Raw genomic sequence first — 16,468 nt, 5'->3', positions numbered from 1 at the left:
GCAGCTTGCCCCTTGCTGGATCCCAGAGGTCTAGACCACAGGGCATCACCTCTTCCCACAATTATCTGAGTAGGTAAAAGTGCAGAGATGGTGAACGGCAATAACCTTTAAAAGGCTTTGAAAGGCAAATAACATTTTCCTTTTAAAATCGAACCCCTCTGCCTTACCTAGATTGATTCTTCTGGGCCCTGAGCATGGATGACTTATCACTCCAGAAGTGAGGAGTACGCTGCTACATGGAGATGCATTTCTGCCCTTCTTTTTTTCTTGCCACCAGATGGCTGGCATTAAGAGGCCCAGTCTCATGGCCCCGAATCCCAGTCTCTGGTCCTGAGCAAGTCACCATTTCCGTGTAGGATTTCCAGCCTTACCTTCGTCTGCTGCCTGGGGCACCAATGGTCACTACCTTCAGCCCCTGTCCTCCCCATCAGGCACCGACATTTCACTCCTTAGAGATATAAAAAGTAGCTAAATCAGAAAACATTCTAGCTTCACTCTTGGAAAACATTCTAACTTCACTCTTGGAAAAACCAGACCTGCCAGGCATCCTTTCTGACACGTCCCAGTTTCATCTACTTCATCTTAATTAAGGGCCAGGTGCTCTCATTTTCATTCAAAACATGTTAATCAGAGAAACATGCGGAACCACCCTGTTTTAGCCACATCTCACTGAAATGTATAGTGTACAAAAAAATCCCTCGGGCTAATGAATGTTTGTAAATATTTACTTAAAGCAAATGAAAATTGCGTGTATTTCTAGAGAAATTCATAAAAGAGGGGAGGGAGTGGTTTTTGCAAAAGGAGCTGTGTTGACCTGTTTCACCATGGCGATGCCCTTGGTGCGTAGATGCTAACCTGCCAGGGAGACACTGTGGGTTTATCCCAATGGGTGAGGGCGGGGGATGGGGGGGACTGTGTTTATTCTGTGCTGTAAATTAATTAGGTAGATTATGTTCAGTCTGGTGGTGCACATCCAGGCTCTAAAAGGGTAGTACAGCCCTGGCAAGTGGCCCAGTAGCCTCTGAGATAACAAGGTTTATTGGTTGCGGCCTCACTGTCATGAGCTGTGAGGTGCTTTGTGGCCGCCCTACCGAGGCTGGGCATGGCTGGAACAGCTCCCAAACGCCTTCACAAACACCAGCCCCAGCCTTGGCTGCGTGGGGCCCAGCTGTTTTGAAAAGGCAGATTTTTGTCCTTACTCTTTGTTGGTGAAATATCCCCGTCTAGAAAAATTCACTTCAGTCAATGGAGACAGTCCTTCCTGCCTGCCAGGCACTGGGCTAGGCAGTGGGGATTCGGATATAAAAAAGACGCAGGCCCTGTGCGCCGAGGACTCCCAGCTGAATGGGACAGAGAGGCGCACAGAGTGATTATAGACACCACAGCCACGGATGTGACCAAGGCTGGGAGGCGGGAGGAGAGAAGTACACCGAGGACGCCGCCTCTGGGCTGGGTTTGAATGAAGAGACGTCTCTGGTAGACTTGGGGGGTAAGGACGCTGTGCCCAAGAGGAACAGCAGCACGGCGGGTGGTCATGGCAGGTGGCACATGCGGGGACTCCAGCAGCTCCGGGCTGGGTGTGCACACGGGGCAGGGCTGGGGAGCAGAGGAGGATGTGGTGGGGCAGGGGCTGGATCGTGGGGTCCACGTGTTGTGCCGAGGAGCTGCAGTTCCTTCTCTAGGCAGTGAGGGCGTGATGTCACCCTAATGTCAACGTAGACGACTCTGTAGACCTCTGCCTTCCAGGAGAGGGGTCACACCCCAACCCCATCCTAGCCAAATCATGCTGTCTTGTTATCTGGCTGGTCAAGATGCCGAGCTGTGACGCACTTCCATGTATGCGAACAGGTCGCACTTTCTGAGCAAAACCCCAAGCCGGTTGCTGACCCAAGATTCAGATATGAGTAGGAAACCAGCCCTGTCCACCTGTCCATCAGATGTCCATAGGCTAGGCGGGGAAGGGAGGATGAGTGGGGCTGGACCACTTGTTGTAGAGTGATTATAGCCTGTTGTATGAAGCAGTGGAAGCAAAAGCGATGGGGAGATTCATTCCAAATTCTCCTGGAACCTGCAAGTTCTAGATTCTACCAGACTTTTCTTCTGAACAGTTATTATGGTACTTTATTTAATCTGGCTTCGTTTTTTTGAGTGTAGATAGGGAGACTTTTTTTTGCCCCCCCTTTTCTGAGCCTAGTGATAAACAGATCCCAAATATTACACTTGAAAAACAATTTTTTCTTAAGAGCCTCTATACTGAACAGGATTTCAAATATAATTAGTGCATTTAATTCTTTATCTTGTAGTTCTGTCTTTGCTTAGTTTTACAGGGAAAGGGGCTTGTGGGCCAGTTTATTATTATTATTTTTAAATGGACTTTCCTTCTGACGACTTGGCACATGCAGACTGACAGTTCAATGGTGGCCTTGCTGGGGTGACAGGTGCTTCAACGGTGTGTGTGTGTGTATGCAGACTAGCCTCTGTGGTCGCAAGGCGGGGTGGTGATGGGGGCAGAGCACCGTCTGTCCAGCTACTGCCCTTAGTATCCCCACCCCTGCACCAGGGCCTGCTTCATACGTGTGAAATAGAACAGGTTTATCTCTTTAACTCTCTGCGGTTTATTGTTTCATCTCCCGGGAAGGGAGAAGGAGAGGAAAAAAAATAGTCCTCCTTCAGCAGAAAGCGGGTGTTGTTTGAGAGCCTGACCTCTGTCCCCTATGTCCTCTGTTCTCTCGGAACATTCCACGTTAATTACACAGTCCACCACTGCCACGGCTTTTCCTTTGGCATCTGCAGCTTTGGAAACCAGATGGATTGTGATTGCAGAGCTGGAAGCAGTGAGAGAGAGAAAGCCACCGCCCTGCAGGGCCGACGGCCTGGAGGCAGCTTGGAGATGGGCAGCCTGAGGGAGAGGCCCAGGGTGGGGTCCCATGAGCTGCGGGTGTTGGGGCTACAGGCAGGAGTGACGCTGCAGGCAACAATCCCCTGCCAATTCTGTCACCAGACACCAGGGCTCCGGTGCTCAGATGTGAAGGGAAAGAATGCATCTTCCCTGGCACCTGGGCTCAGCAACCGGCCAGCCCAGCCCAGTGAGAGGGCAACTCCCAGGGCCTTGCCAAAGTTTGGGCCACTGTGTGTGTGTGTGTGTGTGTGTGAGGGAGAGAGAATATCGGTAACAAAATCTGCCACATTAACGTTTGTGTAGTCATTGGCATTAATTCCATTCTCAGGGTTGTGCAACCATCACCACTATCTATTTCTGGAATATTTTCATAACCCCAAACAGAAACTCTGTACTGGTTAAGCAATAGCTCCTCACTCCCCTTCCCTCCGCCCCTCGGACCCTCTAGTCCACTTTCTGTCTCTGTGAATTTGCCTGTTCTAGGTGGTTCAGATGCGTGGACTCCCAATATTTGTCTCCTACGCCATTCTTTGTCACCTCCAGGCCCTGGAGCACCCTGTCTGTCCCTCCGCTGCCCCCATGCTGGGCTCCGGGCCTCTCGGTCCTTCCTCCTCATTCTTTGCTGAGGCTGTGCTCCCCACAGGGCCTTTCTTTTTTGAAATCGAAGTACAGCTGATTGACGATATTATATTAGGTTCAGGTGTCTGGCATAGTGATTCAGTATTTTTGCAGATTATACTCCATCATTGGCTATTACAAGATAATGGCTATAATTCCCTGTGCTGTGTACCATATCCTTGCTGCTGATCTCTCTTTCCCTGGGCCCTTTTTGATTCCCCTCAACCAGCCTGCTCTTTCTCTGTCTGGAACATTTGGTTTGAAGCGCCCTTTCAGGTCACGCAGACTGCTCTGTGGGAGCTTATCCGTGTAAGGGTCTTTTCTGCATCTGGGCTCCCCCGATGAACCAGGAGCCCCTGGAGGGGGCGGCAGGACTGGGCAGCGTGGATCTCGGGGCTGTGCTTGTCTAGGTGGGATGTTCCTTGGGGGTTTGTCCCCTGAGGTGTGGTGAGGATGGTATCATTAGAGGGGCTCTGCCTGCCTTTGAACCCAGGCTTCACTTACTCGGTGAGTGGCTTTGCTAAATTCCTTAATGTCTGTAAGGTGCAGGTTCCTCACCTATAAAATGAAGATAATAATAGTGCCTAAGTCACAAGCTCACGACGAGTAAATGAATTCAAGTTAGTGAAGCACCTAGAACATGCTGACATGCGCTGTGTCATACGTGTTGGCCATGATTGTTGTCACCTACGTCACAAAGTCATGAGGAGAAAGTGAGATCATTCATATAAGTTGTTTTAAAAGCGGCTGGCATCTAAAAAGCATTTAGTAAATGTCAGGGACCATTTTGTGTGTGTGCGCATGCGTGCAAGTCTATGTGTATATGTATTTTTACACCAAAGCCAGCTTAGCTCTGAGACCCATCCCGGGGGCTGCCTCTAACTTGAAGTTGCCACTCTTCTGATAAAAGGGGATTGAACCACCTCGGGGGCAGATAAAAACACACCTGCCAGCATCTCCTGTTCTTTTGAAGACAAGAACAGAGAACATGGAAGCGCCAGAAGGTGGATGCTAAGGGAAGGGCTCAGGAGTGTGGTGAGGTGTCAATCAGTACAGCCTCAACCAGGAGGTGTCATCCGAGTTCATAGCAGTCTTAGCCTTTTAGCCTTAAAAAAAATTTTTTTGGAAACAAATCATGCGAATTTGCATTCCTTCTAAACCTCAGGCAAAAGATCCTCACACTCCATCTCCGTTTGGAAGACCGAGTGGGCTTTACCATTCATGCGAGTGCATATAGTTTCAATCAAGCATCTCATTTCTTTAAACCCACAAAAGAAAAGTTATCTTCGGTGGAAACCAAGCTTTAAAAACTGTCTCTGCGCTCTGATTTTAATTGCCGGTTAAGAGAGACCTCAACCCTGCTTGTTAAATAGCTGTGTGAGTTGTTAGCAGGGCATGGAGGAGGGCTGGGGTTAGAAATGGCCTCCTTGCAAATTTCTCTCTCTTCCCGAAGAAAAGAGGACACAGAACTAGCTGGGAAATTGAACCTCAGCTTCCCCAAGGCAGAAGAAACGTGTGTGTACATGTGTGCATGTACACGTGTGTGCATGTATGTTGGGGGGGGCACTCTGGGAACAGAGCATGGTTTCCGGGGCTCACAGGGCCACGTGTGTCCCTTCGCACTGGATGTGGGCTGGTACCATGCCAGGGGGATCCTCCAGTCCCAGCAGGTACCCTCTACAACTATGTTGAAATGACATGATTTTTTCTTTTTCTAAATTGAAGTATGGTTGTTTTACAATATCATCTTTGTTTCGGGTGTACAGCATACTTTTCAGATTCTTTTCCATTACAGGTTATTACGAGATAGTGAATATAGCTCCCCATGCTTTACAGTAAATCCCTATCACCTATCCATTTTATTTAGAGTAGTTTGTATCTGTTAATCCCATACCCTTAATGTATTCCTCCTTCCCCTCCCTTTCCCCTTTGGTAATCATACATTTTCTATGTCTAGGAGTCTCTCATTTTTTTTTTCATTTTTTAAATTAGTTGATTTACAGTATTGTGCCAATTTCTGTTGTACAGCACAGACCCCCAGTCATACATAAATATACGCAGTCTCTTCTGTTATCTTCCATCATGTACTATCACAAGAGACTGGATATAGTTCCCTGTGCTGTACAGCGGGACCTCATTGCTTATCCATTCTAAATGTAATAGTTTGCATCTACTAACCCCAAATTCCCCATCCATCACACTCCTTCTCTCTTCCTCCTTGGCAACCACAAGTCTGTTGTGTCTGTGAATCTGCTTCTGTTTTATAGATAGGCTCACGTGTGCCACATTTTAGATTCCACATATAAGTGATGTCATACAATATGTCTTTCTCTGACTTATTTTACTTAGTATGATAATCTCTAGGTCCATCCATGTTGCTGCAAATGGCGGTATTCTTTTTATGGCTGAGTAATAGTTCATTGCATATCTACCACATCTTCTTAAGCAAGTTGTTGATGGACACTTCGAGTTGTTTCCATGTCTTGCCTATTTAAATAATGCAGCTGTGAACTTCGGGGTGCAAGTATCTTTTTGAATTAGTTTTCATCTTTTCCACATATATATGCCCAGGAGTGGGACTGCTGGCTCATAGGGTAGCTCTCTGATTAGTTTTTTCAAGGAATCTGCATACTCTTTTCCACAGGGGGTGTGCCAATTTACATTCCTACCAACAATGTAAGAGGGTTTCCTTTTCTTCACACTCCCTCTGGCATTTATTATTTGTAGACTTTTTGATGATGGCCATTCTGACCAATGTGAGGTGGTAACTCACTGTAGTTTTGGTTTGTGTTTCTCTAATCATTAGTGATGTTGAGCATTGTTTCCTGTGCCTATTGGCCATCTGTGTCTTCTTCCAAGAATTGTCTATTTAGGCCATGTGCCCACTGTTGGATTGGGTTTTTTTTTTTTTTTAATTGAGTTATGTGAGCTGAAACAGCATAATTTTCTGATTAAGATCAAAGGCGCTTGCTTTTGTATATGTGTTGGGGGCAGGGCTAGAGTACAGACTGATTATCGATAAACGCTTGCTGCAATCGTTGGCTTTAGTCTAATTCCTCTTCTTGCCTTTGCCTTAAATCTTGGAAGCAGCACTGAGGAGTTCCTGTTGTGGCTCAGCGAAAATGAATCTGACTAGTATCTATGAGGATGCAGGTTCAATCCCTGGCCTCTCTCAGTGGGTTAAGGGTCCAGCATTGCTGTGAGCTGTGGTGTAGGTCGCAGACGTGGCTCGGATCTGGCGTTGCTGTGGCTGTGGTGTAGGCCAGCAGCTATAGCTCAGATTTGACCCCTAGCCCGGGAACCTCCATTATGCCGTGGGTGTGGGCCTAAAAATCATGTACTGAGCTCCATTCTTGGAGCCCCTAGCCTTTCCCTCGGCCCAATCAAAACCTCTGAAGCTGCTTGAGAACCTTAGGCCAGGAAAAGGGATGGGGAGGAGGGGTTCTGCTGCATGGTCCTTTTCCCAGCCAGACTGAGGAATGCAGCTTCTAAAGCACCTAGCTTTCTTCTATTGAGCTGCTGGCCTGTGTAGTGAGAATCAGTAAGTGGGGACATGCAGTCCCCTCCAGTGGTCGCTGCCCTGGCCCGCAGGGCAGGAGGCAGAGGGGCTTGGTTGGGCCCTTACCCAGGGCTCTCCAGGCGGCCTGACCCCTGCAGGTCCTTGCTCTGTATGGCTCCTCCTATGTGTTAGCTGGGTCCTTGTCCACACAAATAACAAAGTCACTTAAGGGATCGCCCATCACCATGGTCTGAACAACCCCCTTCCTCAGCATCAGGTACACAGCACTCCGAGCAGGCTGTGGAGACCCCTGGCCTGGGAGATGGGCTTCTGGGCCCTCCCACTCCCCTCCCTGATCACATAGGGCACAGGTTATGTGCCAGATCCAGGACTAACAGCAGAAGAAGAGGAAGACCTCTCAGCCATCACCTGCCGTGCTCCGCGGTCTTCAGGTGTTACTTCATTTAATTCTCTGGCAGTACCTCTCCTGTGAGGTATCATGTTCCTGCTTACAGGGAGAAAGCTGAAGCAGAAGGCAGAGAGGCTGCACTTGCATGCCCCAGCGGCCTCTGGCTGTCGGTTCTGCATTACTTCGTGTCACCCTCAGGGTGGTCACTGGAGGTGCGATGCTTGGTTCTGGTGGAGCTGGTGCCAGGGCGCAGCTTGACTGGCCCAAGTCTCTTTCCTCTTTCTGCTCACTCCCTAAAGTGTGGCCTTTGTACCACAGTAGCAGCATCACCTGGGAGCTTGTCAGAGATACAGTGTCCCACTCCTCTCCCCTGCTGAACCCCAGCTGCATGTTAACTGGCTCTCCAGACACACATTTTGTGGGCACAATAATGTCTGCTCCTATGGACGAGCAGACGGCCTACATACTGAAGATTCAGCACCCGCACAGGTCTAGAGGCCGCATGCATCCAGGGGCTGCGGGAGTAGGGAGGCAACTCAGAGTTGGCTCCTTGAGTCCTTTGTACCTGGATGGCACTCAGAGAGGAGGGCAGAGGCCGGAAGGGCTTCGTTGGGAAGAGTTTCCTGACCTCCCGCGAGGAGTCCAGCTCTGAACCAGGTGAGGAGCAGCCTGTGTCGGCAGCCCTGCGCAAGTGTCTGGGCAGAGCGGCAAGAGGCCTGGCGGGGCCTGCATGCGTGTGGGCAGGTGTCTGGGTCTTGGAGAAGGGGGCGCTGGGAGGAGGGGAGGGGAGCGTAGAGGACGCAGGCGGACACAGGGGTGTGGGCAGGGTGCCAGCGCTGGGCTCCGTGGGGCCCAGCCCAGTTCTGCTGCGTGCGTTCATTCCTCTCCTCCGCCTCCTTCCCAAGGTGTGTCTACAGCCCAGGTTTCTTCTCGCTTTTCGTCAGGCTCAGACCTAGTCGGGAACCTGTCACCACCCCAACTCTCCTGCCCCAAGCAGAAGGGCCCTGCAGGTTCCACATGGGGCACACGGCAGGGCCGCTTAGCGCCTCCGCTGGTGGTACGAGGATTTGCAGGATGAGGGCCCCCACTGAGTGTGCGAGTGAAAAGCAGGGCCTGATTCTTTTGGGCTGGTTCAGGGGGTCAGGACACTTATTCCTCGAGCAGCAGTCAGGCAGCCTGAAGGGCTGTGGGGAGACAGGCAGGGAGAGGGCGGCCAGGAGCCCTAAAGGAGGAAAGGCCGCCCCCTGGATGGCCAGAGAATTCCAGAAGAATGGCTCTGGGAGTGGCTTCCAGCAGACTGCTGCTGTCTTCAGAGGATTCCTAATTACTCTCCACCATGGGTAGTGGCTTGGCCTAGCATCTCATTTGAAGGCCAACTTTGATCTCTTTTTAAATTCCACTCTTCACATTCACTCAAGTCTCAGGTGGCTGTTCTGGTTAAGCCAAGGCCCTCCACCCCCACCCCAGAAAGAGCTGAGAGGTCACAGGCCCTGTGTGCCCTGGAGCCGGGTTCTCTCCACTTGCTCTTCCAGCCCTGGGAGCCCCCGGCATGCCTGTGGGCACCTGACGGTGGGGAGAGAGCAGGAAGGTAGTTCCCATGTTTTTCTGCCTTCAGAGGGAGCACCCCAGGCTCAGCAGAGATCCTGGTGAACCTGACGAACCATCTAGAAGACATGGAAAAGAGACCTGAGCAGAACGAGGAGGTGGCTCAGGGGCACACTCCAGTTTGAAGAGAAAAACAGCCCCCAGGAAGGCAGCAGGATGCACCAGGAAGACAGAGGAAGCCCACCGGCCCTGGGAGACACTGAAGGTGGCAGAGGCCCAGAGGGAGCAGGGGAAAAAAGGCAGGTTTGCTCCAAGTCATTTGGAAAGAAGTCAGCGTGTAAATGGCCCACCCAGGCCAGTGTCTCACAGCCGACCCTTCCCCATCCCACCAGCCTGGTCCTGTGTTCGGAGAGATGCACAAAGGCAGTGAGCGTGGTGCCTGCACTGAGGCGGGTGTGGGTGGCACAGAGCCACATAGATCTGAGCTGGGAGGGTCTCCTTGTTGTGCAGGTAGGAAAATGAGGCTTGACAGGGGAGTGACATGGCTGGCGTCCCTGTGTGAGTTGACGATGATTAAATAGCTGTTGCCATTTATGCTGTACCCAGGCATGGAGCTCCACCCTTCTTCAGTCCTTCTGTCCATTCACCCGTCCTCAGGTCCTGTTCTGCACCTGCTGACCATCTCCTGAATCCCCCTCTTCCCTCCATCCCTGCCACCACCATGCTGCCCCCACCCGGGTCACTCCACCTATCTTGCTGCTTCCAGCCCTGCCTCCTCCACCCCAGGCCTGACCTTGCTCCTACACAAGCTGCCTTGCTTTGACCCTTTTTTACTCCCAGCATCAAGGTCAGCCTCCCTGACCTTCCTCACAGAACCCTTCCTGGTCTGACCCCGGCCTGCCACCCATCTCACCCCAGCCGAGCTGGACCACGCTCTGTTCCCCAGGCCAGACACACCCTCGCTGCCCACCTGTATTCTCTACCCGCCTGACTCTTCACGTCTGGGCTCACATGCCCATTTCTCCAGGATGCCTACCTTGAATCCCTCAAGACTAGGAGAGCCTCGCTTCAGGGGTCCCAAAGCTCTCCCTTGCTATGCTCTTCTGTCTCTTGTCGCCCAGAGTTGTGATGGCCTCTTGGCTGGTCTGCATCCTCACCAGATGCGAAGCTCCAGGAGGGCAGGAGTCGTAATCGTCTTGCAGGTTCAGTGTTGTCTCCCAGGGCCTAGAATGGGGTCTTGCACACAGTAGGTTTTCAGTCTGTCTTCAGTAAATGTGCCAGGCGCTCCTCTGGCGCTTTGCATACCCTCCTTAGCTGATTTAAGCCTCAAGGAGATCTCAGTCTCTCAGGTATAACAGGTGACCACACCAGAAAGTTAAAGTAGAACGGGCTGGAGGCCCCGCCTCTGGGAAGGGACAGCCCTGAGTTTGCAGCCCAGGCCTGATTCCACAGCCGCTGCTTGGAATCCCTGTGCTAGTTGACTGTGGGCTCGGCTGGACCCTGGCAAGTTGAGAGACGGATGGGGTGGGACCTAGTCCCAGCCAGCGAGGCCCAGGCAATGCCTGAGCTTCCAGGCCACTTTGGAGGAGTTATGTTCTGAACCAGACTGTTCAGATACCCCACTAGGAGTGTCGCTTTTTGAGTCAGCCTAGCGCACCTGTTATCTGAGCTGGCCTGTCAGGAGGACAGACTATGTTGTGGATTTTCTTCTTCTCTCCTTTAAAAGGGAGAAAGCAGCGAAGACGACGAGGTGGAGTGCCAGACTAGGAGGGTTCAGGGCACAGTGTGCAGGCAGCTGTGTCAGGATGCTGGCAGCCGGGGCCAAGCTGGATGTCTGGAGGTCAGGTTTAAGGGTACACTATAAAGAGGACCTCTAATGCTGCCGCCCCCTGCATTGGGCCCTGGGCAGCCCTTGGGTGAGGAGAGGCTTAAACAGTAGAACGATCTTTCTGCATCTCAGGGCACCATGGAGCTGCAAGAGGCGGCAGCACTGAAGGGGTGGCTGCCCCTGGGGCTGCGGAGGTGGCTGGCCTGGCCAGCAGTCCAAGGCCTCTTTCCTGTGCTGAGTGCAGGGGTTGTGCCATCCACCAAAGGGCAAGGCTCTGAGGGGCCTGAGAGCATGAATTAGACCCTGGGCCAGCCACTGGTGGAACGGTCAGAATGAGCCCAGGATAGGAGTGGTTTCCCTTCCTGTCCTGGACTCTGCCAGGCTGTCCCCACATACAGACTGTAGCTCAGAAACACCCACCACAGCCCCAGGCAGGGCAGGGCTCTCAGGGTGTGAGGGGTACATGGAGGGCACACCAGCTCCATTTCTGACTTCACTACAGGGCCAGGGATGAGGACGGGACTCTGACACTGGTGCCACGTCACTGTCCCCTGCAGAGAGGCTGGTAAGGGGTGGAGCTTTGGGCCAAACCGATAGATTCTGTCTCCAAAGCACACACCCCTTCTGGAAACCATCCTGCGGGGACCCCCACGGAGCCTCCTTTTGTCCTTAACTTGAACTTCCAAATGACAACAGTTTCCTTGCCCACTTGCCCTCACAGGAGGACTTAGAATGCATGAATAATGTAGGTCCCACAGGGCGAGCCCTTTGTTTTAGAGGTGACGTCCACATGAAGACACTGTGGCCACGCAGAGAAGCATGGACTCTGGAGGGCTTCTATGTTTTGAGAGATCTGGGGAGTGGCTGCCTCTGTGGCCTCCCTTTCTTACCTTGTGCTCCTGTGGCTGGCAGGAGGCCTGTCTCAGGAGGGTCAGAAAGACCTTCTGCTGAGAGCCAATGTGGGCTGTCCCCAGCCTCGTGACTGGTTGTCCCATCCAAAGGGGACCCTGCGGGACGGCGGTCTCTGTGCAAATTCTCTTTGCGGCCTCAGTGCCCTCGCATTCTAGGGCACCAGGATTCGCTTTCCTAGGCTGATGGGGTCCTGGGATCATGTGTAGAGAGCATGCTTGGGTGGTTGAACTCTCCAGATGATGGCGCGCTAAGAACAGGCAGCAAGGATTGACCTAAGTATTCTAGGGAAAGAACTGGATGTACTATGTCCCTTAAAAAAAAAAAAAAAAAAAAAAAAAAAAAAAAAAAAAGATTTTCTTTAGTCAAAATCTGGAAGCAAAAGCAGAGGCTTGCTGGGGCGGCAGGGCCCACGGGCAGCTTGGTGGTGCCTGGGCTGGCCATGTGAGCGGTTATGTCCTAGCTGGGTAACGCTGTGCAAGCTGCTTCCCCTCTCGGTGTTGCTGGGTGATCTCCACAGGATTGGGGTGCCAGGGCCATGACTGGAACCAGGCTTCCTTACCCCAGCCTGCTCTGTGGTTGGACTGGCCTGATGTAATTCAGACCCCCCATCCCCAGTCTTGGTGTGTGGACCCCCCCCCCATCCTGTCTCACCACTCCACCAGCCAGACCTCCTGTGACAACCAGAGCACTGAGAAGCCCTTCTCAGAGTTCTTCCTCCCTCCGGCTCTGAACTTGAGAAGTGCACATTGAGCAGGCGGGCAGGAACATCCCCGTCTCCCCAGAATTCCTTTCCGCCAGTCATTTCAGCATAAACCCGTGGAACCCCAGTGGAAACGGGGGTCATAGCAGGAGAAGAGAAAGTGAGGGCCTCTGAAGCAATGAGAAGTGCGATGAGAGCGCACATTGAGAGGCCAACCCATAGGCTCCACCTATGCACGGGCCCCCCTGTGGGGAGCACAGTGCTAAGCAGAGAGGGCACTTCCTCCTGCCCCTGCAACCTCACCCCCAGGCTTAGCCTTGTAGGAGGGCTGTGTGACCACCAGCCCATGACTTAACTTCTCTGAGCCTTCATGTTCTTATCTGTGAAACAGAAAGAGTACCGACCATAGATATTGTCATGAGGAACTGAGTGCAGGTAAAGCTGAGTAAGAGCTGCAGCGAGTGGCGGCAGCTCTTCTCCCCCGACCCCCTCATTATTGCAGGCACAGTGTTTGGTCCACACTATGCTCTGAACAGCTGTTTACTGAAGACGTAGGGATATGGGGGTCCTCCCTTCTGAGAAGGAGTTGATGAGTTCAGAAGCCTCCGGTGCTGGGGAAACTGGAGGAGAGGCCCTAGGGGTCATCTTGGTGGGGGAGAGGTGGGTACAGAGCTACCTGCATGGGGCTGAGGCCAGATGTCTGGGACCTGCACAGAGGGAGCTGGCTTCAGCACGTGTGTGTGTAGTGTGCCTTGTGGCTGAGGGCAAAATTGGAAGGGTCTTGCTTCAGAGGCCCTCACTTTCTCTTCTCCTGCTCTGACCCCTGTTTCCACCGGGGTTCCACTGTAATGACTGTGGAAGGGAGTTCTGGGGAGATGGGAATGTTCCTGCCCCGCCTGCTCCAGCTCGGGTGCTCAGACAGCACTCCAGGGGGAGAGGGGAGATGGGCAGCTTTCTGCAGCATCCAGTGATTCCACCAGGAAAGGAGGGAGGGAGGCAAGAAGCTAAGAACAGTCTACCCCCAGTTCCTGAGACCTGCATCTATGAGCGCCCACAAAGAACATAAGAGGACTCGGCAGAAGCCAATACATACACCGATTGCCCCCGACCCCTGACACAGGGTGTGCGCTGCTGCAGGGCTTATGACTGAGAAGCACCCAGGAGCCCAATACTCGACAACAGTGGGGCTTTGCTGGCGCATGGAAATGGGTTTTGAAACAATCGACAAAAACCCAGGTTGTAGCCACATGCTGGTGCTGCACGCAGAGAGAGATTGATAGTGGTGTCTGGTGATGGCTACACTCCTTGAACTTCACCCCCAAAGTTTCATGCACAGTGACCCCTAGTCCTGGCGTGGAACCCCAGGCTTGGGAAAGGGAAAGGATCCTAGACCTGATTAATCCACTTGACAGACACAGGAACTGAGGTCCCAGGAGGGAAGTAACTTGCCCAAGGTCATCCTGCTTGGGGGTCAGAGCCAAGTGAACCAGATTCAGTGCCCCAGCTTGCCACAGACCAGGCCAGGGAAGCATGCATTTGCCACCGAGAAGTCACACCGCTGCTCACGGAACGTGATCCGTGTCCTCGGCTTCCGTATCTCCTCTGATGGGATTGAGCGTTTCACCTTCAATGCCTCATTAAGATTCAACCACCTTGTTTCTGTAATGAGAAGCCTGAAGCACAGAGAGCTCTAGCGCCTCGTCCAGGGTAGTAAGCGGAGGTCCAGGATTTGAACACAGACTGTCTGCCCCAGAACCTGCGTTCTTAGCCTGATTGTACATTGGAACCGTTTTTAAGTCAGTGGACAAGTCATAGATACCTGCATCCCCCTCCCCTCAACCTGACTGCTAATCCCTGGGGATGGAAGCTGGCAGAACCGGGCCCACCCTTCTGGCACCAAAAGCTCTCTGCTTCCAGAAAGCATCTCCCCAACAGTGCCACCCAGGACCGTGACAAAGTGAGAAGGCGCAGCGAAGAATTCGCATAAACTTGGCAAGTGGCCATGCCACTTATTTCCCGGCCATTCGCAGCATTAAAATGGTATCCGTGCTTACTCGTGTGGTTTTCATTCCTTTAGAAAATTATTAGAGTCATTAGAAAGTCTTTCTGAGTATGACCCTCAGGCCAGCAGCATGAGCATTACCTGGGAGCTTGTCAGAAGTGCAGCATCTGAGTGGGAACCTGCACTTTAACAAGTCCCAGGTGTGGTCTGCTGCCAGGGACAGGATTCCAAGGGGCAGAGCCTGTCTGGCCGATCGCCGTCCCCCCACGGTGCCTTGTGATCCTCATTGTTTGCATCCATGTGCTGACCACTCACTTTACTGTTGACCACGACCCATGCCATAAGTGTGTAGGATGGGGATGGGGACGGGGACAGGGGCAGGCAAAGGTGGAGGTCAGCCGGATGAAGTGGGAGGGCTCACAGACTGCTCTGGGCTTGAGAAGTAACGCACTTTCCTGTAGCTTGGTTGCCTCTGTGCAGGGTCCACCGCACCCAGGTAGTGGGCACTGGGCTGGCTGGAGCTGGATTCTGGACACAAGGTGAAATTCCCCCCGTGCCCCTCCCCATCGCCCTTCCTGCACATGCCTGTGTTCAGCTCACTGTCCCAGAAAAGCACCCCAGCGTGTGTCCTGGGCACTTCTCTCCCATGTCCCCTAGTGCCGCGGGGCTGTTGGGAGCAATGAGCCAGTTCTGAAGGTGACTCTCAGCCTCTCTCTTCCCCCTGATCAAAGTCCTTCCCTTCAGCCCAGCGTCAGGGAAGGGGCAGATTGTGGAGCTGAGCTGGGCCCCTGCACGGGGGTCATGAGCAACCCGGCCTGCTGGCTGTGGGCCCTGCAGTCTCCTGCTTGGGTCCCAGGGTTCCCCCCAGATTTGAGCTGTTCCTTAGCAGCAACACACAAGCCCCTGTACTTGGAGGCCAGGGGCTCTTCCAGGACCAGCTCTGGGAAGGACACTGTTGGGTCAGGTTACCATCTGGGGCTCTTCGTGGCTCACCTTTCTCACCCCTGCATCCCATCCCAGGTGTGGAGTCCTGGGCTCGCAGAGCCAGCTTTTCTCCTTTGCCTCCTCTGTCCTCCCCCACTCAGGGAGACCTGGCTCCTCCCTCCTGTGAAGGCCTCCTGGCCCCAGCTCACAGGGCCCAGGGCCCTCTCCCCTGTCTACCTCTCTGAACTATTGTTCCACCACTTTCATTCGGCTTCCTCCTCTTTTAAATTTCTGCCATCCGATTTTACAGACTCTTATTCCTTTGTTCATTCATTCCTTCTTTAATCCATTCCTCTGAAACGTAGTGGTTCCCATGGGCCTTCTGTGACTCAAATGCCCATGCCAGGCTCTCAAGACATAAAAATGAACAAGACATTCCAGTCATCAATCCAGGGCTTCCTGCCTCCATGCACGCCCTCACTACTCTTTCATTCAAATTGGATTGATGAATTGCTTTTCCCAGGGGCCCTCATAAACAGTTTCTCTTTCTCAAGCCCTTCTTTGCACCCCAGCCCCTCTCTCTCACCCCCCTCAACCTTTCAAGATTGAGCATTCATCAAAAAGGAGTTTTTTCAATATTCCTAATTCCTGCCTCAGAACCACTGCACCTTCTTTCTTCTGTCCCTTCCCTAGTCTCAGATGCATCCAAGATGTCCCTCTTGGCATATGCTTCTGCCTGGCTCTTCTGACCTTAGGCAAATGTCTTATGTCTTTCTTTCACACTCATCTGTAAATTGGAGCTAAGAGTACCTACCCCATGGGTTTGTTACAAATATTGAGTTAATACATTTAAGGACTTAACACAGGGCCTGACCCATAGTAAGTGCTCACTAAACACTAGCCACTATCATGATTATCATTCCTCAAAGGCCACCCTCCCATTCACCCTGGGTTTTTCCTGTTCATTCGGGCACACGGGCCCCTTTCCCTCAGCGTGTACACACACTTGGTTCCCTCTCTGTAAATACACTTCCCTCTGCCCTCCCTTTGCTGCAGGTGCTGCTGCCTGCCCTGCCTGTACCCCCTGTGCTTGCGCCCCCCAGGCCAAGTGTCCAGCCTCTTAGTCTCTATC

At 52.5% G+C, this 16,468-nt stretch overlaps 1 protein-coding gene and 1 long non-coding RNA gene across 6 annotated transcripts in view; one reads left to right on the top strand and one right to left on the bottom strand.

The window, feature by feature from the left end:
* The window catches only part of XXYLT1 (xyloside xylosyltransferase 1), a 201,462-nt gene that overhangs the window by 173,634 nt on the left and 11,360 nt on the right, over positions 1-16,468 (top strand). The window contains exon 4 of one of the 2 annotated variants that reach the window (XM_084990751.1): positions 9,041-12,061. The exons of the other annotated variant lie outside the window; for it this stretch is intronic. Within the exon in view, the coding sequence (XP_084846877.1) occupies positions 9,041-9,155 (115 nt within the window). The 3' untranslated portion in view covers positions 9,156-12,061. Of the gene's footprint in view, positions 1-9,040; positions 12,062-16,468 lie in introns of those variants that run through there. 2 annotated transcript variants of the gene reach the window in all.
* The window catches only part of LOC110256395 (uncharacterized), a 171,548-nt gene continuing 155,787 nt past the window's right edge, over positions 708-16,468 (bottom strand). Inside the window, exons 4-7 of one of the 4 annotated variants that reach the window (XR_014824571.1) lie at positions 13,803-14,083; positions 11,689-11,957; positions 10,007-10,804; positions 6,461-9,089 (exon numbers count right to left, since the gene is read on the bottom strand). This is a non-coding gene — a long non-coding RNA (uncharacterized LOC110256395). Of the gene's footprint in view, positions 4,076-6,460; positions 9,525-10,006; positions 10,805-11,688; positions 12,055-13,802; positions 14,084-16,468 lie in introns of those variants that run through there. The other 3 variants (XR_014824569.1, XR_014824570.1, XR_002337840.2) reach the window with 3 other exon arrangements.

Source organism: Sus scrofa, chromosome 13, assembly GCF_054392235.1.
Source record: "Sus scrofa isolate SSC_HxYL_T2T_F1_AM1 chromosome 13, Sscrofa_HxYL_maternal_Yorkshire_Landrace_v2.0, whole genome shotgun sequence".
Lineage (NCBI taxonomy): Eukaryota > Metazoa > Chordata > Mammalia > Artiodactyla > Suidae > Sus > Sus scrofa.
This window is presented reverse-complemented; position numbering and strand designations above follow the sequence as displayed.